The sequence below is a fragment of the Lonchura striata genome, chromosome 5, assembly GCF_050655825.1.
Source record: "Lonchura striata isolate lonStrDom1 chromosome 5, ASM5065582v1, whole genome shotgun sequence".
Lineage (NCBI taxonomy): Eukaryota > Metazoa > Chordata > Aves > Passeriformes > Estrildidae > Lonchura > Lonchura striata.
In genome coordinates this window covers 51135715-51159097 of record NC_140707.1, presented here as the reverse complement: position 1 = coordinate 51159097, position 23383 = coordinate 51135715, and the positions used below count along the sequence as shown (strand labels likewise).

The 23383-nt window shown below is 39.1% G+C and overlaps 1 protein-coding gene across 11 annotated transcripts in view; it reads right to left on the bottom strand.

Moving 5' to 3' along the window:
* TTLL5 (tubulin tyrosine ligase like 5) overlaps nucleotides 1-23383 on the bottom strand; it is a 122385-nt gene that overhangs the window by 63932 nt on the left and 35070 nt on the right. For 8 of the 11 annotated variants that reach the window (XR_014956057.1, XR_014956058.1, XM_085582162.1 and 5 more), the window contains 14 exons: nucleotides 21608-21649; nucleotides 18722-18835; nucleotides 18267-18358; nucleotides 17613-17675; nucleotides 16674-16712; nucleotides 15596-15741; nucleotides 14326-14614; nucleotides 10213-10333; nucleotides 8474-8620; nucleotides 6421-6518; nucleotides 3447-3580; nucleotides 2731-2844; nucleotides 1959-2366; nucleotides 439-626 (listed from right to left, as the gene is read on the bottom strand). Coding sequence is in view for 9 of the 11 variants with exons in the window: in XM_085582162.1 (XP_085438288.1) it covers nucleotides 439-626; nucleotides 1959-2366; nucleotides 2731-2844; nucleotides 3447-3580; nucleotides 6421-6518; nucleotides 8474-8620; nucleotides 10213-10333; nucleotides 14326-14614; nucleotides 15596-15741; nucleotides 16674-16712; nucleotides 17613-17675; nucleotides 18267-18358; nucleotides 18722-18835; nucleotides 21608-21649 (1995 nt within the window). In the remaining 2 variants the exon portion in view is untranslated. The remainder of the gene's footprint in view (nucleotides 1-438; nucleotides 627-1958; nucleotides 2367-2730; nucleotides 2845-3446; nucleotides 3581-6420; nucleotides 6519-8473; nucleotides 8621-10212; nucleotides 10334-14325; nucleotides 14615-15595; nucleotides 15742-16673; nucleotides 16713-17612; nucleotides 17676-18266; nucleotides 18359-18721; nucleotides 18836-21607; nucleotides 21650-23383) is intronic. The other 3 variants (XM_085582158.1, XM_085582160.1, XM_085582159.1) reach the window with 3 other exon arrangements.

Genomic DNA, 23383 nt, shown 5'->3' with positions numbered 1-23383 from the left:
ATCATTTCCTATGATAGTAAGTACTTCCATTTGGTCTTTACATTGTTATTGGAATACAGAATTTACATCAGAACCCATTCTGCAGACTTTCATGGCCTGCACTAGTGACACACTGGAGGAACAAGGAAGCAAACTGCATGGAAGCACAAATCTGAGAAGACTCTGGTTTATTGTCTAGTAAGACAAAACATAGATTCCATTTTTTGTAACATTTTCTAATCCTCTGCCTATTCTCCTATAAAATGACTTCAAGACATTCTTGTCATCTCACAGAGAGGCAAAATTTTGGTGACTGTAAACACTTTGAAACAACAGGACAGAGATGAATTTTCACAAGATTTAGTGGTTGCAGCATCTCTCAGCCCAGCCCAGTGCTCACACAGAAGCCTGTAACAAACTTGTCCCTTGCACAGGGACTCTACTTCAGCGCTTACATACCTGCTGTGTAATGAGACTGAGGTGGCTTGCTGGGGAATACTGGCAGGCTGCTTGCTTTTCTGCCAACTGCTGCAGTTCTGCTGCTGCTGCCACACGGGGCCCATGATGTTTGCCCTGGGCAGTGTGTTCTGCATCTCTGTGCATCCTGGCTGAGCTCACACACTGCCCATTTGAACCACGCTGGAGACCTACCAAACAAACATTTCCATGTGCTTCGTGAGCCATATGTCAGACCCTCAGCCTGCTCATCTCAGATATGCTAAAGCAGATAAGACACCAAGAAGAATACAGAATACACCTATTCTTCATAGGTATTGCCCAAATTAACAATTAGCAATTTCAAATCTGTATTCTCTCTATTGCAATGTTTCTAATGGCATCCAATTCCAGAGACATTGACAGCTGTTACCCAAGTTAAATCTGTAAAGTTTTTCCTTAAAAACAAATGGATTGCTTTAAGTAAGCTGCTCAGTTGGGAAGCAAAATGTATTTTAATATGATCAAAGTACAAAAAAAAAAATTAGTATTATCAGGATCACAGCTGTTAGCCTGTATGTAGTTCCCAAAGCTTCCAAATAGATTACAGCCTGCATGCAAATTGTACAGTTTCTCCTACACTTCAGGTTTTTTACACTCTAAAGCTGCATTGCTTAACTAAGTTCTACCACAGGATGAGAGGTCTCTAAATCTTGTTTTTGGGATACCCTTGGATATGGCAGTGCTTAAACACCCTAGAACGAGAGATATTTAATGATTGATACAGATTCTTCTTTTCTGGAGGTCTTGACACATCTTTAAGTATTCAACAATTATGAGGTTTCATTACAACCAGAGAACTGAGAACAGCACATAGACTGAGACAAGACTGCTTATGAAAACAACATTAAACCCACTAAAGATAGATGAGATCAGTAACATGATAAAGAAAATATACAATACTTAATTTCACAGCTCTTTTTGAACAAGTTCAAAGGCTGAGTTCAAAGCACAAGGCTGAGGGGAGACCTTATCACTACAACTATCAGAAAAGAGGTTTTTGTGAGGCAGGGGTCAGCCTCTTCTCCCAAGTAGCAAACAACAGGACAAGAGGAAATGGCCTCAAGTTGTACCAGAGAAGGTTTAGACTGAATATTAGGAAAAATTTCTCCACCAAAAGGGTTGTCAAGCACTGGAACAGGCTGCTAGGAAGTGGTTGAGTCACATACCATGAAGATATTTAAAACACATGTAAATGCAGCTCTTCAAGACCTGGTTAATATGGGACATGGTTAACTGTTTGACTTGGTGATCTGAAAACTCTTTTTCAACTGAAATGATTTTATGATTGCCTGTTCATTTGGTCAATAAAAGGGCATCTGCCGAACAAGGACAGCATTCTGTACTCCTACTTTCTGTAAGAAATTTAGCACCATTGAACAAGACTCAATTCTGGAAATGTAAAATTTCTACCTACTTCACAACAGAAATTACACAGTCTTTGTACTGAACTAGCAGGTTATCATCAATCCCAGAACACTCACCTACTTTTGCAGAGGGTATTTGGGACAATCTTTGGCTGTAGATCTGAACAGCTCTTTGGAAAGAGGAAAATGGTCCAATGGTGTAGCTACCAGCACGACGACGTAACCCTGCAAGGCTACACGTCTCAGCGGACACTGGGTGTGTGGGGACAGAAGAGCTGTCAGGAGCTGTGCTCTGCAAGGAGCGTACTGGGGGTGAGGACTGAATCAGTCTGGGACCAGCTGGAGGCGCCGGCAATGAAGGCTGACCAGACACCTTTGGATTTTCAGAGGCTGCAGGCTGAGCTGGCATCCATGAGCTGGTACTTCTCTGCAACGTGGCACCAGGAACAGAGGAAGAAGCACTGGGAGGACTACACTGAGGTAAGTTCTCTTCAGCTTTTAAGGATAAGGTGAGTCCTTCTGGAACTATACAAAGATAATGAACATACTGTATGAGGAAAAATCTACTTTTTAAGTCCTTTGTTAGTATCAACACACCAAATGCCTGCTTTCAGACCCACTGAAGCCAAAATGACCTCATCTACCAACAGAGACAAGAAGTTCTACATAATAAATACCTTTTTTCAAAGCCTGCCTTATCTAGATCAACCCCCCCCAGGGAGGGGCAGCTAATTCTTTCCCACTGCCTACTCTACAGTATCCTCTCTTGTGTTTAAAAGTAAATATTAGGCATTTGGATCTCTGTTTGAACCCAAAGGTTCCAACCCTTCGTTTAAAACAGTATATGCAGTCCATTTTTTTTAATGATTATTTAAGTCAGTTCACTTACAGCTTGATTTAGCTTCTTTGGGTTTGCAGCCTTTTAGTGCTCCTTCTGCAGACAAATCTGCAACTGAATTTTTGGGGTGATCACCTTTTATTTTTTTCACCATCTCAGGATGCTCTATAACAAAATCAAGAATTTAGGAAGTAGAACACTGCAAATCACTAGAACAATGCTGCAAAATTTACCCTTATTGTAATTGACTTTATTGCTACTACTTCCTTTAGACCACACAACTTCATTGATGACAATTATGCAGTCACATACAGTAGCATGGACTACTAGATACATATGGCTGGCACACCCTTCCTTCCATGGAATGCCTAATTAGGCTCAAATGTACAGTCTCTGCCCTCCAATGGATACACTCACTGCAGGCAGCAAAATTTAAGACCTTGATTTCATTTCAATTCTTACTACCTTCAGTTGGTACATTCTCATTTCAGTCATGAACTACCATATCTAGTTCCTTTATAAATACCAGTCTAAGTTCAACCCATTTCACTTCAGGCAAACAAGGCAGGAGTGAAGTTACTCTAGTCTTCACATTAGACTGAGTTAAAGGGGAAAAAAAAAAAAAAAAAAAAAAAAAAAAAAAAAAAAAAAAAAGCAACCTCAGAAAACCTAAGTAACATTGTGGAGAGGTTGTTCTCTTTTCACAGACATAAGTTAAACTAGATTTGTCTGGGCAATATAATTTCAGAACCGCCTGCAAAACTTACCACCTTGTGGCTGTTTCTCCAACTGGTGACTGCTGTTGCCATGTTTTGTGTTTGTGGATTTTGCTCCTAGGAAGACACTTGCCGATTTGTTTTTGTGTGTGTAAAATGTCAGTACTTCCTCCAGGTCACTTTCACTGCAATAAGGAGAGAAGAATGGATGTAGAGTGAGGACGTTAAGCTTTTCTACATTCATGTAACAGTCAAAGACAAACGAGAAGGAAACTGAAAAGTAGAGTGGGGAAAAAAAAAAGTGACACTAGACAAGCTAATGATTTGCTCAGTTCTGCAGGGTAAGAGCAAATGGAAGGCAAGATGCCCTGGTTAAATCTGAGATTTCCACTAAAATACCATCTTCTCATGCAGTAGAAAATACAAGGCATTTAGGAGCCTTCCCACGATAAATAAAGAGCAAGTGAATACTTCAAACACATCTGGGGAGATTAGCTCAATATGAGATATCCCATTCACAGCTAAATTTGTGAATCTTCTGCAGGTGCTCTTTAGAATGAGCAGCTATTTTCTCATAAGAGATCTCAGCTCAGCCTCTATTTTATTGTCACCATTAGTTTCTGTTCAACAGCAGGGGGAGAAGAGGAAAGAAGGCAAAAGCTTGTTAATTAACCAAAACTGCAGGACAACCAGAACTGTCCATATTTTCTGTGAAACTTGCAAAACTTGCATATGTTTCTCATTTTCCTTTCAAGAACAAAGTGGGGACAGCCCCAATATCTTAAACACCTATTGGTCCCACACCTGTATCAGTTACTTGGCCATTCTTATTAGAGCTTGTGCAAGCTGTAGTTCTGGTTGTTTGGTATCTAACATGTTTTCCTTTTGCTTTATAGTGTTGCCTCAGCATCAGTGAGTGGCTGTATGGCATGGCAAACACCAAAGCAAGTAGTATAGTGCCAGCAACACTACAAGAAAATGTAACACAGGAATATAAATTAGCAGAGCAGCAGTTAGAATCTTTCAAAATATCCTCTGAATATCACAATTGTAACTAGTATTAGCTAGTCTAAACTTTGGTAAAAGCCACGTCTAAAGCTGATACACTGAAGTTTGCAGCATAGCCTGAAGATCCAAACTTCACTTCTTTTCCCAGAAGAGAAGAGGAAATACAAGAATGAGAATCTGTGTAGAAAGATGCTTTAAGCTTTTAAAACAATTTACCAGTATGTATGTGCTTTTACAGTGCACTGAAGATGTTTAATATCAATGGTCATATCATATATACACCTAGGCACAATGACATCCATGCGATATCAAAGTTAGTCAATGAGACCATCTCAATTAAGAAGCAACCTTTATTACCCATTTTCTCTACTGTTGCATTCACTGTACTGCAGAATGAACACTCAGAGTGGAAACCTATCCCTTTTGCTTGGCTCCAAATTACTTGCTCACTGATTTAAGCTTGAAGCACGGTGCCAAGTAGTGTCAGATATCAGAGTTTTCAAACACACCTCATACTTCCAAAAGAAGCAGAAAGATCATGGATAGAAATTGTCTGATCTTCAGCAAACTATTCTATATCACTCAGACAATCCAGCAAAAATCTCCAGCCCCAGCCTAGACTGTGCATTAGGCCATGATGACATGGTAGCCAATTAACATGGAAACAGAAGAATTTGTAGCACAGCTAGAATTTCCATGCAGCTATCTCTTAACATTTCTGGCAAAAAGGAAAATTACCTGCCTAGGACACAACAGACATTTCAGTGGCCAGAATGTTCAGAGAACCAGAAGCATACCATAAGCCCACATAACATGCATTTCTAGCAAGAGCAGTAGATCCTAAGGTATATGGTAGTCAGGCATCTTTTGTCTGAAGATTTTTCTGCGATTCTGTAAATCTGTTGCAGTAATGACTCCATCAATTATATTAGCAAAAGGTAAAATACTTGTTTTCACAAGAATGTATCAAAACAGAATGTGAAACCACTTGAACTTACTTAGGATGGCTCAGCTACCACCCTTCTTCTAAACATTCACTATTAGTGCTATACAAACAGAAAATGAAAGAATACTTTAATAAGTAATCATGCAAAAGAAGAAGTGATCATCAATCTTCACAGAAAAAAAGAAGATAGGCATTGAAAAGGCAGGTAAACTCTCTCCAGATATTGACAGGGGTTCTTGCCTATATAGGCATGTCATATATTGACCAAATAATGGAGTTAAGAGGAATTGCTTTTTGTCCTTGACAATCAGATTTTGAAAACATAATTGTGGTTCACTAAATAATTTCAGACCTCTCCATAGTCAGATAGTTATAATATCATTGTTTTTCATACAATGCTACAGGCCCTAAGGAATAGTTAACTATTTTCAAAATATCTTTCTTACCAGACTAAGTTTAAAGCAGATAAAAGTGCAGTGACAGAAAATGCTGGTTTTCCATTTTGAAAGTAACTGCTTGCACTGAACTGCCTTAGCAGGCCAAATCAGAGGCCTAACTCCCTTCCTTGCTCATTTCAGAAAATCCAGACCTGGAAAATTCCTGAAGAGAGGCAGCAAGCATGAGATTTGTTTCCGAGAGCAGAAATTTGAGTCAGAGCTGTAACAACTGTTCAACCACAGCAGCTCAAGATCATCTGAGCAGCACTTCTAGTTTTCATTCTCCTTCCGAAGTACTGTCTTATTTGGTCCAGCAGCACAGGAGAAGAAACCATTAACTCACCAGCAGCAGTTTGAAATCTACACAGGACAGGGCAACCACTGCTGTCCTTTGGGAAGTTACTTAATGGTCAAAACATCTATTGTATGCTCTTCTCTATGCACCAAATGCTGACGTTACAAGTGTTTGGTTGCTGGAAGACAGACATGAGAAGACAAGCTCCCTGTCCCTCAGCAGGAACAGGTCCTACAGTCAATAAAGCTATGTAGAGGCTTTAGATCAATCAAATCATCTTTAGAACAATGCTTTGAGGCTGAGAGATCATTTATCAAGGGGAATAAAATCTATTCCTACCTTGCTCTGGCAATGAAGTTCTGAAAATCTTTAGGATCTACTCCCTCCTCCTCTTCCTGTTTCTTTTTTGGTTGTTTCTGAACCATCAGTTCTGTTTCCTGTTAAGAAGCAGTATCAGTAAGTGTCTCTATTCCATGGCATAGCTACAGCTCCCAGAATACAAAAACCAATTCCATAGGATCTAAGACAAAAAGAACATTGCTTTATGCAACACCATGAATAAATATGGAGACCCCCAGGGACAGCAACCTGGGCATACACTGAAGTCCATTCCTCCACCTGACACAATTAATTAGCTGAGAAAAGGTCAAGTCTTCATAAATGTGTGCTATTCCTTCAACTACACCCTTTGCTAGAACATCAGGAAGTATGGAAGGGAAAAAAAAAATAAAGTCATTCTTTATAGATGCGAGGTCCCCTCCCCACTTTCTTCTGTCAAGCAGCAAATTGCTGAGGGCTTATACACATAACAAAACCCCATTGATTTAGCAAAGACTAAGAAAGTAAAGCAGTACAGCATATGGCAAATATGCTTATACACTGAAATATACTGGAATAAATGGTAAACCTTTGTGGGTGAAAATGGGAGCAAGTTTTCAGATACAAAGGGTCCATTTTATACCAGCAGAACTGGTTGGCACTACACATTGGATTGATATAAATATATCTGTTAATTAGAAAAACCTTCAGACCTGTCTAAAATACCAGTACCAGCTTAAAAACTTTAACTGACTAGACTTGACCTCCACTTCATTTCTTCCTGCTGTTACCCTGAGCATTCCCAGGAAAAAAGGGTCAGATATATCTTTTGAAACATAATTCAAGGCAGGGAAGAAAAAGCCAGTTTGGGACATCTTTACCCTTTACTACTTAAGTAAATGTCTGGATAATATGTGATCTGTTTTACTTAGTGGAGCTGTAGTCCTCTGTGTCATTATAGATGATATACAATGGCAAGTAGGAGTCTCTATTAAATCTGAAGTTACAAGTCAATGAAAGAAGTCTGTACATTGGAATCAGAAATCAAAAAATCTCACACCCTTGACAGTTTCTGAAGGGCTTAAACACATACACCCTGAAACCTAAAGTGATATGTTCTCACTTGTTTTAACTGAGAAAACATGTTTATGCACTGATTTATTACCAGTTACACATCTTAAATTTGTGAATTTACTCAAGAGTTTGCAGAACATCCTAATGTTTGAGTACAATTTGAGAGGGAATTATATCCAAAGCAGCTGCATTCTTCACTCACCACAGAGCCACCCAAGTGTTTTGTGGTTCCTCCTAACAGAGTACTTCAGCGAGCATTAGGCATACAAGGCACTCCCTGGAACAGATCTGGTTCAATACCAACCTTGATTAGACAGATCAAGTTACCAAATGTCAGTTCTGACAAGGCAACAGAAGTGAACATCCTCTCGTAACAAGTAGAAGCATGGAGGCCTCTGTGCAGCAGCCTCTGAAAGCTGAATTTCAATTACCCCTGTTCTAACACTGAAGAAATGCTAAGGGGCAAAGCAAAGGGGAAGCTGTCCTTGCAGGACGAAGATTAGGTTGCAACCACTACGCTAAGAACAACACCACCTACATTTAAAGATGTGATAATTATTTAAATTGGGACCCACAACTCCTTTACACTGAGCAAGCAGAGTACATTACTATAGAAATGTAGCTTTCCCTCAGTATGCCAAGTAAATAGTAAAATACTTGTTTCATGCTGTTCTGTATAAAAAAAAATATATTTAAAGAAGCCCCAGAAAAAAAGATGTGGGAAGAGGCATTACAAAGCTTAAGAATCAAAGACAAGGCAAAGAAAAAACACACTGCCAGTTAAATTCCACTTCTTTCTATGCACATAATTACTGGCTTGCACATATTATGTAATAATATTGTTGTCTATCTGACAATTTCAACGAAGTGCCATTGTTGGATGCACAGCTGCAAGCGGATCACCTAAGTAACAGAAGAGTGCCTTTGAAACAGCCCGCACGAAACACTTTGTAAGAAGAAAACAGAAACCAAAAACATAATTTACAAAAGAATAAGTCACCTTGTCATAGCAGATGATGAACTCGCCCAGCTGGCGAGCCAGGATGCGACGCCGGTCAGTCAGTCCTACATGACGGCTGGGGAGCAGCAGCCTCAGAGATGGACGGAGGTTGCTGGCAGCTCGCTTCAGAAAGCGGATGATGAGGTCCTGCAAGCAAGAGAGATGGAGTTAACAACGTGCTATCTGCAAGGTGTGGGGAGAAGAGAATAGAGGTACTACAGCAGCTAAGGACTGGCAGGAACTAAACACATTGTCCTGAGAAAATGAGCTCAAACTGGCAGGCAAAAGCATTCTGCAGTATGCGCTTTTAATACAGCCCTATAAATCCAATGTGGGGGAGAAAAAAAATGGTGTATCTTACCTGAAGTGTGTCAGAATTTTGAACACTTAGGAAGTGTTTGTCTCAAAAGAATGGCATATAAAGAAAAAACAACCAGCCAGTAAAATGCAGTGACACACCTATAAAGTCCAGTATCTTAGGAGAATGTTTCCAAAAACCCACCAGCAATGTGTTAAAGGCGGCCTGTGGAAAAGTGCACTGACATAAAACTCTCTCAGCAGTACCACAGGAAAGGGAATCTTGGTCAGATATCTCCACTACAGTGGGTAATGCCATTTCATTATTTTTCATCTATATACTATTGCCACATCCTCTCCACAGCAACAGATGTCTACATCTACAGCCATGTAATTCCAGTCCCTCACCATATCTGTTTGACCTCTGGTAGGGGGAAACATATGGCAAGTCAGATCCTAAGGCAAGATGCATCCTGTGGGTGTTCTGAACCCTTTCTGTCTTGCTTCTGGATTTATTTTTGCTTAGGAGCTCTGCTAATGCATAAATGACCAGCCTCACAGCCAAACTATTGGATTTCACAGCTCGCCTCTCACTGCCATTACTCCAGGCTGGTTTGATCTGTTATTTTAAACATTATTCTTTACAGTACAGCAGACAAAGTGACTCAAAAAGCCCATTTTAATTTCCACTTGGAAAGAGCAGAGGTAACATTTTCCACTGAATTGAATGATTATTCTTGACACACAGTTTTATCTCTGAACTACATTGGCTGTTTCCCTGCAACACGCACTGAGTGAGAATAAATGCAGAAAGCTCAAGAGCCTACTGTACAAAGCTCTTTTAGGAAGGTTTGTGAAAGGATATGGGATTGCTGCGCATTTTAAAATGCGTACATATCAGACACAGGACTTCAAAATACTGCCTAGAAAAGTCCATCACTTTTACTTTCTGTTCTCAGTGGCCTTTGCTTTAATTTACTCTATCTAGAATGCAAGCAAGATTAATAAACACAGATGTCTGCACATATTACAACAATATGTAAGAGAAAAAGCTTAACTGGGTACCTGTTCTATCTGAGTAGATGAATGCTTTGCTTAATACAGCACAAATCAGATCCTGACTAAGGACTCAAAAGAATCTTCTAGAGAAGAATTCAAGAGCAGGTAAGCTCAGAAATCAGTGAAGGGAAAACCAACATGAGATCTGAACAGCCTGAATGTCAACAGAGTCCAGTCATTAAAAGCCGTCAATCATTGCTCTGAGGCCAGTTAGCAGTCCTACCTCATCGGTATATTAAAAATAGAGCACTGGCAACTAGACAAAGATGAACAACCATCATCTCAGTTGGACTTCTGTACTTCCAAGGATGGGAACTACCTTCAAAACTCTCAAGGCAGATTCCAACTTGGCTTCTCAGTCTGGCCAACACAAAGGTTCTTACCATTTGCTCATCCTCCTTGGCAGCCCAGGCAGGATTCTGGATCTGTTCACCAGCCTCCTTCACCAGTCGGAGCTGAACATGCCATAGATAGGCAGAGAAAGCTGTACGAGCTTGTACTTTGCTGTGGACAAAAAGAATCAGTTATCTTCAGAATAGGAATGGGAAGAGTTAGGCACAGTCAGGCACAGTTTATGAACCAAAACTACAGGCAGCAAAGACCTTCTAAGTGCACTAATGCTGAAGCTCAAAGAAAGGAGGACCCCTTCACCCCAGCAGCATTTTCAAACAGACTTTCAGTTCACCAAGATAGGGTGGTAGGTATTGCAGGAGGTACAAAAGACAGACACTATTCTAAGATAAATTCTAAAAATTGAATGTTCTTCCTGCCTTTTACACCCTTGGTTACTCTCCTCTAAAAGCCAGTAACATGGACATCAGCAAAACTATTTTTAAAACAAATTCAAGGCTCTACTGGGCCTCTGTTTTCACAAACATTTTGAACACCACAACAACAGACCATAAAATAAACAAAGGGCTTGGTACTGGTGCCAGAGTTGTAACAAAGGCCCTGTAATTCCCTTTGGAAATGAAAGAATTAAATCTGAAAGTGAGCTCTTCCCCTGCTAGTTCAGGGATACAAGCCAAATTTCATTGAGCAAGGCACCACTGAGGAATGAAGGAACATCAGCAAAATCTGCTGTGCAGCTGGCTGAACATGTTGGGAAGCTGTAAGCATGAACTGAGGAGAGGACTGGGAGGGACACATAGCTTCTCATTCCCTCACAATAGTAGCCACTTTAGCATATGCATCTGTTGTGAGGGAAACTGCTGAAAGCTCTGCCTAATTCTGCTCATTGTCCTCTTGGTCTAAACCTTATCCTCAAACATTCTGCTCTCCCAGCCTCTGCTCTTCCTCATAGTTTTGCCCACAGATGTTAGAAGCTTTTCATAAAGATATAGCAGCAGATTGGCTTTAGCGTCAGCAACAGATTTCCCTTTCTATCACAGGAAGTGTCTTAATACGTTCTGTAGAATTTTAAGTTTCATCTTAGACAAGCTAGAGTTTTGAACCCATTACTTTTTTGAAATATTATTCCAGAACTTACTGTTCTAATAAATAGGAACTGCCTCTTACTACCCAGCCCAGCATCACTTATGAGCATCTTATAATTGTTTTTTCTTTCTCTAACATTGTCCGGTATCTTACACATAATCTGATTTGTCTCCCACCTTGATGTCTTTGTTAACAGAGTTACATCCTTTCATAGTTTTCATTTTAGTAGTGGGAACTATCCACATCTAACAGTGTCTTCTAACAAAGCAGCCACAATGGTGACATGATGAGACCAGCAGCTCACCTCCACCTGTGTTCCACTCACAATTTGCCTTCCATGAATATGGGTGATACAATATTCCACATGAAGTCTCAGAAGTATGTCAAGTGATAAACCCTGGAACACATTTGGTGTTTTCATGCATGCATGAGCTAGGACTTCACAAATTTCCTCTGATCAACCAGCATGCAAGATATTTTTCCTTATAATTAATTTCCAGTTCATGAACACCCAGCTGACAGAACTTCTGGTGTAAATTATTAGTTCTTATAAGCATCCCATTGCACTTCGCACTACTGAATTTCATCCTAGTTATATTATTTATATTTCAAGGTCATCCAGTTTCTCTTATGTACTCCACTACACTTTTTTCTCATGGTAATAACTCCCAAATATTTTCCATCAGCAAATTTCATTAGCACATTTGTACATTTTTTAGGTGTCATTCTTGAATTGATTATATAAATCAGCCTCAGACTAATTCCTGAGGAACCTCACCATATTTTTGTACTTGCATTATGCTTCTTATGAATATTCTCAGGTACTTATATATTATCCTTATGACTCCAGGCACATGAGTCCCTGAAATATTATTAAAAACTCTGCGCAGCAAATAAGTCTTTCTGGTTTACAGGTTTGAAAATTTCAGGAACATTATGTTAGTGTTACACAGAAATTATACCATAGCAACACTTACAGAGACCAATGCATCCATTTAGGTAAGAATTGAAGTTAAAATAAAATACATTGGAAGTATCCATGTATCAGCTTAATCATCAACTTCTGACGCTTCTGGAAGGTCACAGAGGGGCAAAGAGGGCCTAAGCCAATAACAACTGCACAAGAGTCTCAAGCCAACATCCTCTGTTAATAGCTATACTGCAGCAACTAAAACATGATGAAAATACCTGGTACAATTTCTGTCTTCCAGGAACTTCAGGGAACTCCAGAATGCACAGCAGGCCTTGTAACACTTCTGAGCTCTGTATGCTACTAGTCACTATATCTACCTTTTCTTTCTACACATGTGGAACACTGGGAGGGCTCTGAATCCATGCTGAGAACTGATACTCCATACATCAGGCCACCACATATCAGAAAAGGCTCTCACCTCAGCTTTCTAGACCTGTCTGGTTTGGTGTAGGTACAACTCAAACATTTCATGACCAGTTCAAGATTTGTGCTAGATAAGGAGTCCCATTGTCAACATCAGCACAATAATACAGTTCTTGACCTGCACCTGATACTTCTGTGACTAAAAACTAAAGAAGGTTTTTGTTTAACACTGCCTCTCCTTTGGTGTGGGGGATATTGAAACTTGAGAGCTTAAATGCAGGAAAAAGTAACTTCCTTTTCATTTTACTTCCTTGGGAATGGCACAGCTGGGGGAACAAGTTTCTTCGGACTATCATTTCTTTACCAGTAACACCCAGTGTGTGAAAGACAGATACTTCCTCATCAGGCTGACTAAAGGAGAGAAAAGTCCCACCACTTACAAAAACTGACTACAATGGGCCTGGTTTCTCTTGGATGAAAATTTTATTACTTCAGCTCCTCTGCATGTTTAGCCCATAAGAAAAGCTTACATCAAAGACATCAGATAAGGCCAAGCCCAGCACAATCTCAGAACAAGAGGTCACCACAAGCCTTATACCATTCTGTGGGGAATCCCAACAGTGCTGGGTGCTGAGTAAGATTCTGCCAGGAACATCAGACAGAGCTTATGTTCTTGGCAGGAGTTATTTCTATATATACGTATATGTAGACAAAGAATTGCTATGTTTATCCTCAAAAGAGGTTTCAGAATCTTCCCTGTCACAGCAGCAAATGTCCTTGCTACAATTAGACATCAGAACAATCCCCAAAGCCATTGAATAATCCATAGTTTCTCCCAGAAACTAAACTAAGAAAGAAACAACAATAAACATATTCTCTACCTTTAGACATTTTTCACAGAAAACATAGTGCTGCTTCTTGCCTAGATGTAAAGTCTTTGTACGCAGACATATATGATCATTTTTGGTTTTGTACTTTCTGTCCATCTGCAATTAGACAGTTTTGCTACCCACATTCAAGGGGAAGATCATATTTCAAAACATCTGGTTAAGACCTTGCTTGCTGTTTTTCTATAGAATCTTCTCCAGCACATCTTTTTTTTCCAAGAGCCATGCATCAGAACATACTGTCCTACTCAATAACATGCAATAAGATTTCACACTCTCAAATTACTTCCTAATCTTGCTCTCAGAAGGCAATGACCTTGAGCAAAGATTACTACCAGAGGCAAAAATTCTATCATCAAAAATAAGAGTGCAGAATGAGCAAACTAATTTTATTGGAGAGACAGCACTGAGATATTCCTATCCAACCCTTCCTGGATAATTTAATATGTTTATAACCATTCCTTGGTAAATGCAAAGAATGAGAAGAAAAAATTTAGAATTCATTAGCAGGTATCCCACATTAAGGCAAAGAGGCATTTTAGAAGCCTGAACTAACAAAGAACAGCTTACATCATCAGATTAAAAGACTGCAATGGAAACTATAGGGTCATGCTTTACACTGATCCAACAGGTCAGGCATTCAGGTAAACTGTAAGACTTCGCAATGGTCTCCCTTTTCTGCCAACAAGATGTCAAGGCAGCCCACAGTTAGACAAAAATCCAGGCCCCTTTTCTAGGATCTTTTTATCCCTTCACATTCATAACGTGTATCCTCCATATTTTAGCTTGTATTAGCTTAAAGCCAAAACTAGAGGCAATATACAGAAAACTCTCACCTCAAGTTTCCTTGATTTTGAAGAATCTGAAGCAAGTTAAACTGAGGTTTTGAGTCTGGTTTTTGCAGAAACAGCTTCTCTCCATCTCCAGTTTTCTTTTTGTTATAGTTTTTTGGTAACCTCTCCTTACAAGTAGTTTTCACTGGGTCAGAGAGCTTTGGCTTGTTTTTCACCTTGGTATCCGAAAGAGAGCAAACATTTCTATCTACCCCTTCACCTCCATCCATCACCTCTTCCTCCTCACCTTCCGTGTCTGACTTGAGGGAAAACTTTGTTGGTTCTGATGCGCCTGTAGTAGAGAAATCACTTATACTGGTTACGAAAGAAAGAAAGTAAAGAGGGCTATTCTACTACTTATACACTTTGGTTTACCCCTAAACTCTTTGCTGTTAGAAGGACAGAACAATGCCATTTCAGAACAACATCTTAAGTATGACTACTCTATATTATTTTGTCTTTCTGCTTGTGCATTAAACAGTTGAGAAGCCCATTTTCCCAATATTACAGAATACAGAAGAATACCAAGACTCTTGTTTTAAACTTACAAATGAAAAAAGAAAGCCCATATAAAATCAAAGAGGCAAAGACATTTTCCTATATTTTTATCCTGATTCTTACATACATACTGACATATCTACACCCATACCTGATATATATACACAAATTTTTGTATGTTGTGTGTCAAATAAAACAAAGCCACAAAATCTAAACTTCCACATGTGCCAATAAAGATAATATACCATAACATAACATAACAGCAAAAGTCATCTTATAATATCCAATCTTTCCTATAGCAGTCAGTATCGCATAGCTATTAGAAAGAGTTTAGCTAAAAGCAGGAACAGTCACTTATGGGGATCATTCACTTCTGTACCCCTGTTAGTTTTTCCAACACCAACTTGGATAATCATTCCTCTTCCCAACAAGCTTAAGTGTCACAGCTGTCTAGGAGAACCAATCTGAAAGGTCCCATCTTTCTCTGAAAAGCTGAAGAATTACAAAGGCACACATACTGTCAAATTCTTCACCCAAAATGCAACAAGCTCATCTCCAAGTAAGCGCTGATTACCTTTAATCATATACATGGGGGTGTAAAAAGGTGGGACTGAAATTCAAGGCACTAAACAAACAAGAAGTTCAGAATTAGAATGAAGTGAAAACTATTAGCATTTGAAACTGAACAACCCCATTCACACACATTTCAAATTCAAAAGTCCTTTGCTTGCTGTCTTTTCACCAGCTGCTCATTTAAAACTCTAACCATGCATACCTGATGCTCTTGTCTGTGCTGCTCCAAGCTTGCCACGACACCGACGCCGCTTCCGTAACTCCAGCGAAATGAGCTTCCTCTCATACAGAAGAGCATGAGAACCCACAGCTTCCATCCTCGCATCCAGCCTTCCATGGAGACCGACTCTGGGAAGCACAGTACAGAGACATCCCTCACTCTCCCTTTGTCTTTCTCTCCCTAATAATACAGGGGACATAGTAGATCAAGCTTCTTCAAGAAACATTCTTGCTGATACACAGAAGAAATATTTACCATCAGTCTAATTCTACTCTACTTAAGCCTGTAAATGTTTGAAGAGAGTCTTGCATGTACTTCACAGAACATCACCTCTCAAAGCCTCAAGACACACTCACCTAGTGTCATGCTTTCATGACTGAGCAGCATCTGCTCATCATGCAACAGCTCAGGGCACAATTAACAGAGGAAACTGCAAGAGTACAAAACAATGAAGGGGAATGCAAAGAGAGCACATGGACATGAATCCAGCTGTCTGAACCGTTTATGTAGATAGCTTGTTCCTCACTGATCAGATATCAATTTTAACATCATAAAAGTGGAAAATGCCGAAAGTTCTACCTAAGTCAAGGGACAAGGACCCCTGTCAGATTCCAGAAGGGAAACGTACAAAAGTAACAATTTTCTGCCAGAGCACAAAGATCCAGGAAAGTGCTCCCTATGACGTACGTGGAATAAGCACAGAAAATGCTTATTGTTTCATTTCTCTTTTTAGCTCTAACAAAGTAAATATAAGAGTACATGAAGTCCAAAACCCTTGTGAATCACAAAATCTTTTGAGAAAGCTCAATGGTGAGGCTTATCAATATGGCAGAAATACCAAAGTGAGAAGCGTATGAGGAGAAATTTTAATGTCCAATGAAAACATGAGCTCTCCACATGTGGGTATATTCTTTTCTCGCTATATTTATGTTTCTAAAATTATTTAAACGGATTTCAGGTAGAAAAGGTGTTGACTCGCAACTTGGAAGATGAAGCCTAAGAAATCTAAATTTAGAATAAATCCTTCAGAGCACAAATTATTTAATTAGAAGCTATTTACCGGGATCTCCCAGTGATGAATTCTCTTTTTATCTTGCTCCTACAAAGAGAAAAAGGTCAAAAATTACTCTCCATACTGGATCAGCCTTGATTAAAAAGCCTCCCTAGTCTTTCACATGTACAATTGAAAGACAATATTTACAGAATTACTTGTGAGCTCTATCTTAAGGGCTCCAAAAGAGGACCCCTGAGCAGCTGTACTACATTGATGCTTGCATTTGTCTGGCTTAAGCTGGAGAAGGCCTCATTTAGAACTACTCTTCAGACACATCCCTGAATGTACACAGAAAAAAATTTGTACAGCACTGATGCAGGAAGAGTGTCTGTAAATATTGTCTCCTTTCTCAGTCACCTTGTCTTTACTTGGTAGTTACTTCAAAGTCAATCTCAAATTTGCACAAAAATTGTTGAGAAGGAAGGGCATTAAACATGCAGTGAAAGACACTGCAGACAACTCTCAGTGGAAGCTCAGCTAGTGGAATGAACTGTCCCAAACACCCAACCACAAAACAGAATAATCAAATCATGATTGCACAGGTCAAGACAGGGATACTAAAATGCTGAAGAAGTCAATTTCAGGGCTTACTGTACATGAAGACAAGCTTTAATGTGATTTGAAATTTGAAAAAGGTAAGCCAGGACCACCTATAATCCCTTCATAGAGAAACCCAAGAGCCTGAAGTTTTTTCATGTCGACAGCAATATTAATACTCCAATGATTCCCATGTCTTTTGAGTATTGTCCTTTTTGTCCTTGGTTTCAGAAGAGCAACACACAAATATACGGCCAACAGTCATTGGCACACTAGGGAAGAGATGCACAATTATCACCACTCCTATAAATCCCAGACTTGTGTTTATAACATTGGATAAGTGAGGAATAAATCCTTTTTGTACTGTTTGTGCCATTCACTTCTCTCCCAAACAAAGAAGCTTTCTACCTGTCCTTAAACAGATGTGTAGCCAGCATGTAGTTCATTGATGTCTTGTGCTCTAGAAAAGATCTAGGAAAAAAAAAAATAAACAGGATTATCAAGACAGAGCTCAACTCCATGAAAGGCAGCACAATGCAGAAATAAACAACCTCTAAAAAACATCCCAGAAGTGGATTCAGACAACATGCTGTACACCACAACAGAAAAGACAAAAGGAGGAGAGCTATAATTTCTCAGCTGAAGTTCCTGGTGATGCAAGAGACAGAGAAAACATTACAGACTGGAAAAATAAGCGTAGAAAACTGTAACATAGTATAGCTTTCAGAATGAGTGAGTCCTATATGGTGTTTGTGGCCTAATGACAAGGGTACACAATATGCAGCTTGAGGATCTAAAAGTAGATAGTAAAAATTGAAGAGGAAGACACTTTTAATCTAACAAAAAAGCAATACCAGAAATTATACCCAACAGCTTTCCATGCAAAGTGGTAGCTGATAAAAAAACAAGGGATCAGAAAAAAGAATATTCAACACTAAAATAAACTTTGCCAGAACTTTCAATATATCTTTTTAAATGCCACGATAGATGATCTACACATATCTAACAGAATATCCCTCAATAGGGAGCATCAGTGCTATCCTATCAGATTTTTATTCTTACCCATAAAGGTCCCATGTTAATGGGGTAGGGAATATACGGATGAAGCCACCTCTCCGTTCATTTTCCTCTCTCACTTGCCGAAGAACTTTGAGCTGATTAAAAGGAAAAACAGAATAGCCAGCAAAATAGATAACAATGAAAAATAAACCTTCCAAAAATCTCTGAATTTCAGAAAACAAGACTATTCAATTCTGCAAATGGACTGGGTAGATAATGTCATCCTTAAGGAATTTTGTCTTGCATTTAAATTCTGAAGGAGTCTATCATGCTTCAAGCACATCTCTGCTTGGCATGATTGAGGGCAATACCAGCAGTAAAATTCAAATTCTGTTTCAAAAATTATACTTCTTCTGTCACATATTTTCATTTACATGCACTTGCTATTTGCTGAGCAAATAACCCCACATATTGCATGAAAGCCAAGGTAAATAAAAGCTACTGAATAGCCTCCTTACCTCCTCCATGGAGAGGCCTAGCACAGAGCTGCTGTGCCTTCCTGTTGCCTTTTCCCTGCCTAATGGCATCGAGCTTTTAACTTCAGCATCACTGGCAGACAGAGAACGGGTATGCTGTAGAGACAGTGTGAGTCCAGATTTTTTTTTTCCCCCTCTCAGTTCTCATATTAAAAAATATTACATTCAAATTCCAGCATCCCATGCCCAGCAGGATCTACACTCCAGAGCACTACAGCCAGAATTCAATTCCACACCCCAGCTGTTGAAGAGTCCACAGCCCAGATGTCACTAAGTGCGAGTACTCAGATTCTTAGATTTTAGCACAGGAGGCACAATTCAGGCACCACTGCCAGTATTTACACCCCTGGCCCCTTCTGGAAAACCAACAGGCATACCAAAAGCAGCAAAGTCAGAATGTCATACAGGAAAATCCTCACCCAAGAGGCACTAGAGTCAGCATTCACAGGACCCAAATACATTTGGATTCACACATCAATGGTATCAGAACCATGCTTCTCTGTTTTAACTGTGCTGCTACACTGGAACAACAGAACTGTAACTCCCTGGTGAGACAAATGTTGCAGGGAAAAGTTCACCACCTGTTATTCTTCTGTTACTATACTGCTGAATGTCAACTTGCTACTTCTCACACTTAACAGACGCATCCTGCAGATGTACACAGATATGTCATGCAAATTTGCATAAACATACTATTTTTTAAAAATATGCAATAATTTGCATGCAGTGTCACTAAGCTTATTTTTAACCTGATGGGCAGTCCTGGCCAATTCTAACAAAAGGACAGTAATTCAAAATGTCTTCAAATCATCAAGATTATAAAATTTTTAAATCCAAGCAAGACAGAAATCTTTGAACTTGTTCTCCAGTACATTTAAGATGGTCTTAGGCTCAGTTTAATAAACTACTCTGCAAAAACAGCACTAAAAGAGTCTGAGGTCTCAAGCATTTTTACTAAATTCCAAGGGTTTTTTAGCTCTATACTGAGCAAAAAAACGCACAGAGAGCCTTAATCTAGAAAGAAGAGAAAAACATAGCAGAAACCTTAAGGTGGATAAGTCCAGGGGAATATCCCATACTGCTCAGATACAAAAAAATTCCATGGCAAGATCAGGATGCATCTTTATTTGTAAAGACTATGGGAATTGAATTCCATTCTCTCCGTTTCATTAGAAATGGCAAGCAGCTATTCAGAATCTGTAGATGAAGCAACAGCAAAAGCAACAGGCATTGTACTAGAATAGGTTATACTGCAGTGATTGGCACAGAAAAATCCAAAGATAAAACAGACATAGCAGGTACCAGCTGTAACATTTTGTTAAGCCTAACTATAATAGATTCAAAAGAGAAGAGAAAACAAGACAATCTGGATGAGAAGGCAGGAGACACAAACATCTGCAGAAGAAATAAAAATGCCAGCAATAAAACAGGTTTGTTTGATGCTGTAGAGAGCACTACGGACTTTTAGTCCTCTTTTCTAGTATTTCTTCCATTTCTAATCCACAGCCTAAAAATGTTGCTTAACTTTCTCTAAAATCTGATAGGTAACCTTCTCTTAAAAACCATTTCCCATTTCCTGGCACTACCATAACAATCTATCATCATGTAAGAACTGCTGTTCCAAGAGAATATTACAGGAAATTCTTCAATCTATTAAATTATATACTTTACTAAGGAAACACTTCAATGAAGTAATTTCCATTGTCCCAGTACAACAGAGATTATTTCATTAAATACAAACAGTAAATGTATGTCAACACGTTGGCAGCTCTGACTCCTCCCTGAGAACAAAACTACATGGCTGTCAAAATTCTAGAAAAAGCTCTTTCTGGACTTCCTGCACAGTTTTTTCCATGTTTCACTATAGAATATCCTCTGGCTGTAACACAGAAACATCTCCAACTTCAAAGATCTTGTTTCCTCTTTGACCCAGCTTATCTATAAAACTGTAGATAAATCCAACCACTCTGGTATACCTCCAAATTCTGCAAGTATCCTTGCTTCCCAAATCATGATTCTAATTTAATAAGCACTGACAGCAGCTGGCACAAAGATCCTTTCTATTCTCTACAAAACCTTGTAATTCAGTAATACTCCTTCCTCTGAGCCTCAGCTAAACATACTCAGAATAACAAAGAGCAGTGAAGAGACTGAATTAGGTTCTCAAGATGATCTCATCTACCCTCTCTTCCTGACAGGTAACCCCATTAAAAAAAAAAAAGATAATAACTCCCACTACATTTGTGCAGGAAGCCAACAGCAAAATAATGCCTAACATGTCCCCACATGGCCAGGTGCTTAGAATTATGAGCTCATAATCAATTTCTTGCACGAAGGGTGACAAATATAACATTTAGAAAGGTAGATGGTCTCACTTAGGCTAACAGCAGTCCCATATTTTTCTATTAACTTTCAGAAATCATTTTCTCTGCATCTATTTTGACCCAGTTCACTCAAATTTTTGCAGTGTCCTTCAGAGAGCTGCCTCACAGAAAATGATTACTTCTCTTGTACGGCCACCTGAATTTTGTCTGCATAGATTCTCCTGTGCTTACCTGATCATTCAGACCTGTAGTCTTAAAATCTTTGGGGTATTTGATCCAGCTGACCTTGACTCCTAGCAAGCTTCACCTACTTTTTTTTTTAAGCTGCCAGAGTTATGTAATATTTTTTCAACATTTGCTTTTCCCACATGGAAACATGCTAGTGCCATCTCCTCTTCTTATGATGACTTCCCTCTCACCCCCCCACCCTTGCCCCAGGCTATTCTAACTGTAAAATATATTTAGGGACTAATTAATGCCGAAAGCATTGTAACATTTGAAACTGTAGCCCTTACACAGGTGATGGGAGGTGAAGGGTACTTACTGATCTGCTGTTTGCTCTTTGCGATTGTACAGACACAGGACGCTGCAAGAGACACACAAAGAGAATAAAAATCTTGTTTTCTCAAAGACACTATGATCTCTGCCCAAGTTGTTGAGGATTGGCAAGTACCCTAAACAAAACAGTATAAGCAAAGGGTGGTAAGGCACTGGAACAAGTTGGTCAGAGATATTGTGGATGCCCCAACCCTGGAACTGTTCAAAGACAACTGGATGGGGCTTGGAACAACCTGATCTAGTGGAAGGCATCCCTGTCCATTGCAGTGGAGTTGGAATTTGATAATCTTTAAGGTACTTTCCAATCCAAACTATTCTATGATAACTGAAGTCCAGAGATAATGCTAACCACTTATATCTTCCTCATATCCTGCACAAATGTATCTTGTCCCCATTCCAAACAAAGCACTCATTCTACTCTCAGGTGTGCTCAACTGTGCAGAATGCATCTGGACATACGGTTTTCAAAAGCACACTGAACTCCCATAATTTTTCAAGTAATTTTATTTCAATATCTCAACAATATTCAGTTCTTGTGAAGGAAAAAAAATATACTATTTTAGCATTCTACAAAAGGTGTAGATACATCAGAAAGTCAAGAAGTACCCTTGACACTTACCTGGTATCAGGCCTACAAGTAAAACCAGTTTAAGGACAGGTATAGATTCAAAAGAAAACACTCATCAGAGCTTAGATTTTTCTTGTCTTCAGTGGTATTCAGGCTGTCTTCCTCTTCTCCAACACCCAAGAGAAGCAAATACTGTAAGAAAGGATTCTCTGGAGACCTATCTATCATTTCTAGCTGTACTACTGACAAGTTCCTCTCTACAGTTGGTCTACTCAAAACAGATCGAGGTCCCTCCATTGCTTATGATTAATTAAAAGAGCTCCAACCCAAATCAACAAGAAGTTACAAAGGAAGAAGCAAAATTGTTCATTTCTCTAGAGGGAGAAACACTCAAAGAGTCAAACCAAAGAAATTACACAGGAAACTTGCAATCCAGTCTGGTGAAACTATGAAAAGAGTATAACTATCTCAAGACAATTATTCAAGAGAACTCTCAAGAGCACTGGTACCAACAGTTCTTTTCCAAGCAGTAACTTCTGCAATGATTAAAAACAGCCTATGTGAATGATCAAAACTTAAGACATCAGGAAGAAGATAGGAAAAAACAAAAGAGATGACATATACCCTTTGCAACAGAGAATTGGAACAGGTATCAAAAATCTGAGATAAAATTTATTCAGCAAAGAACAAGCTAAAACATTCCGAGACCATGGAAAGATCTAAACACCTATTTAGCTATGGGATTTCCACTTAGGTACTTAAGAAAAAAATGCTGTAAAACTTTATCACGACATTACAAACCTGTTCCTGTTAAACATAGATTAGGGTGGTTCCTCTAACTAACCTATCTCATAATCAATGTACTGTCATACAAATCTTTGCAACTTTCAACTGGCCAGCTTTACATCTCATTGTGGGCATGTATTAAGCAAAACAAATTTGAAAGCCTCCTTAAAATTCAATGCTTTACAACAGCATAATTTTCTGAGACTGTCTTGTAGAATTTTGTCAAATCATCAGAATCCGATCACATTACTCTAAGAAAGAAGGGCAATTTCTTTTGAATGGTTCCTAATTTATCTCACGTACCTTTTTTCTGCTACAAAGAGCACCTATACAGTCAGAGGGATATGTATTTAAAGCATTATTACATTTGTCTTAGAAGTTTCAGACTCAGACATGCATCCTAAAGAT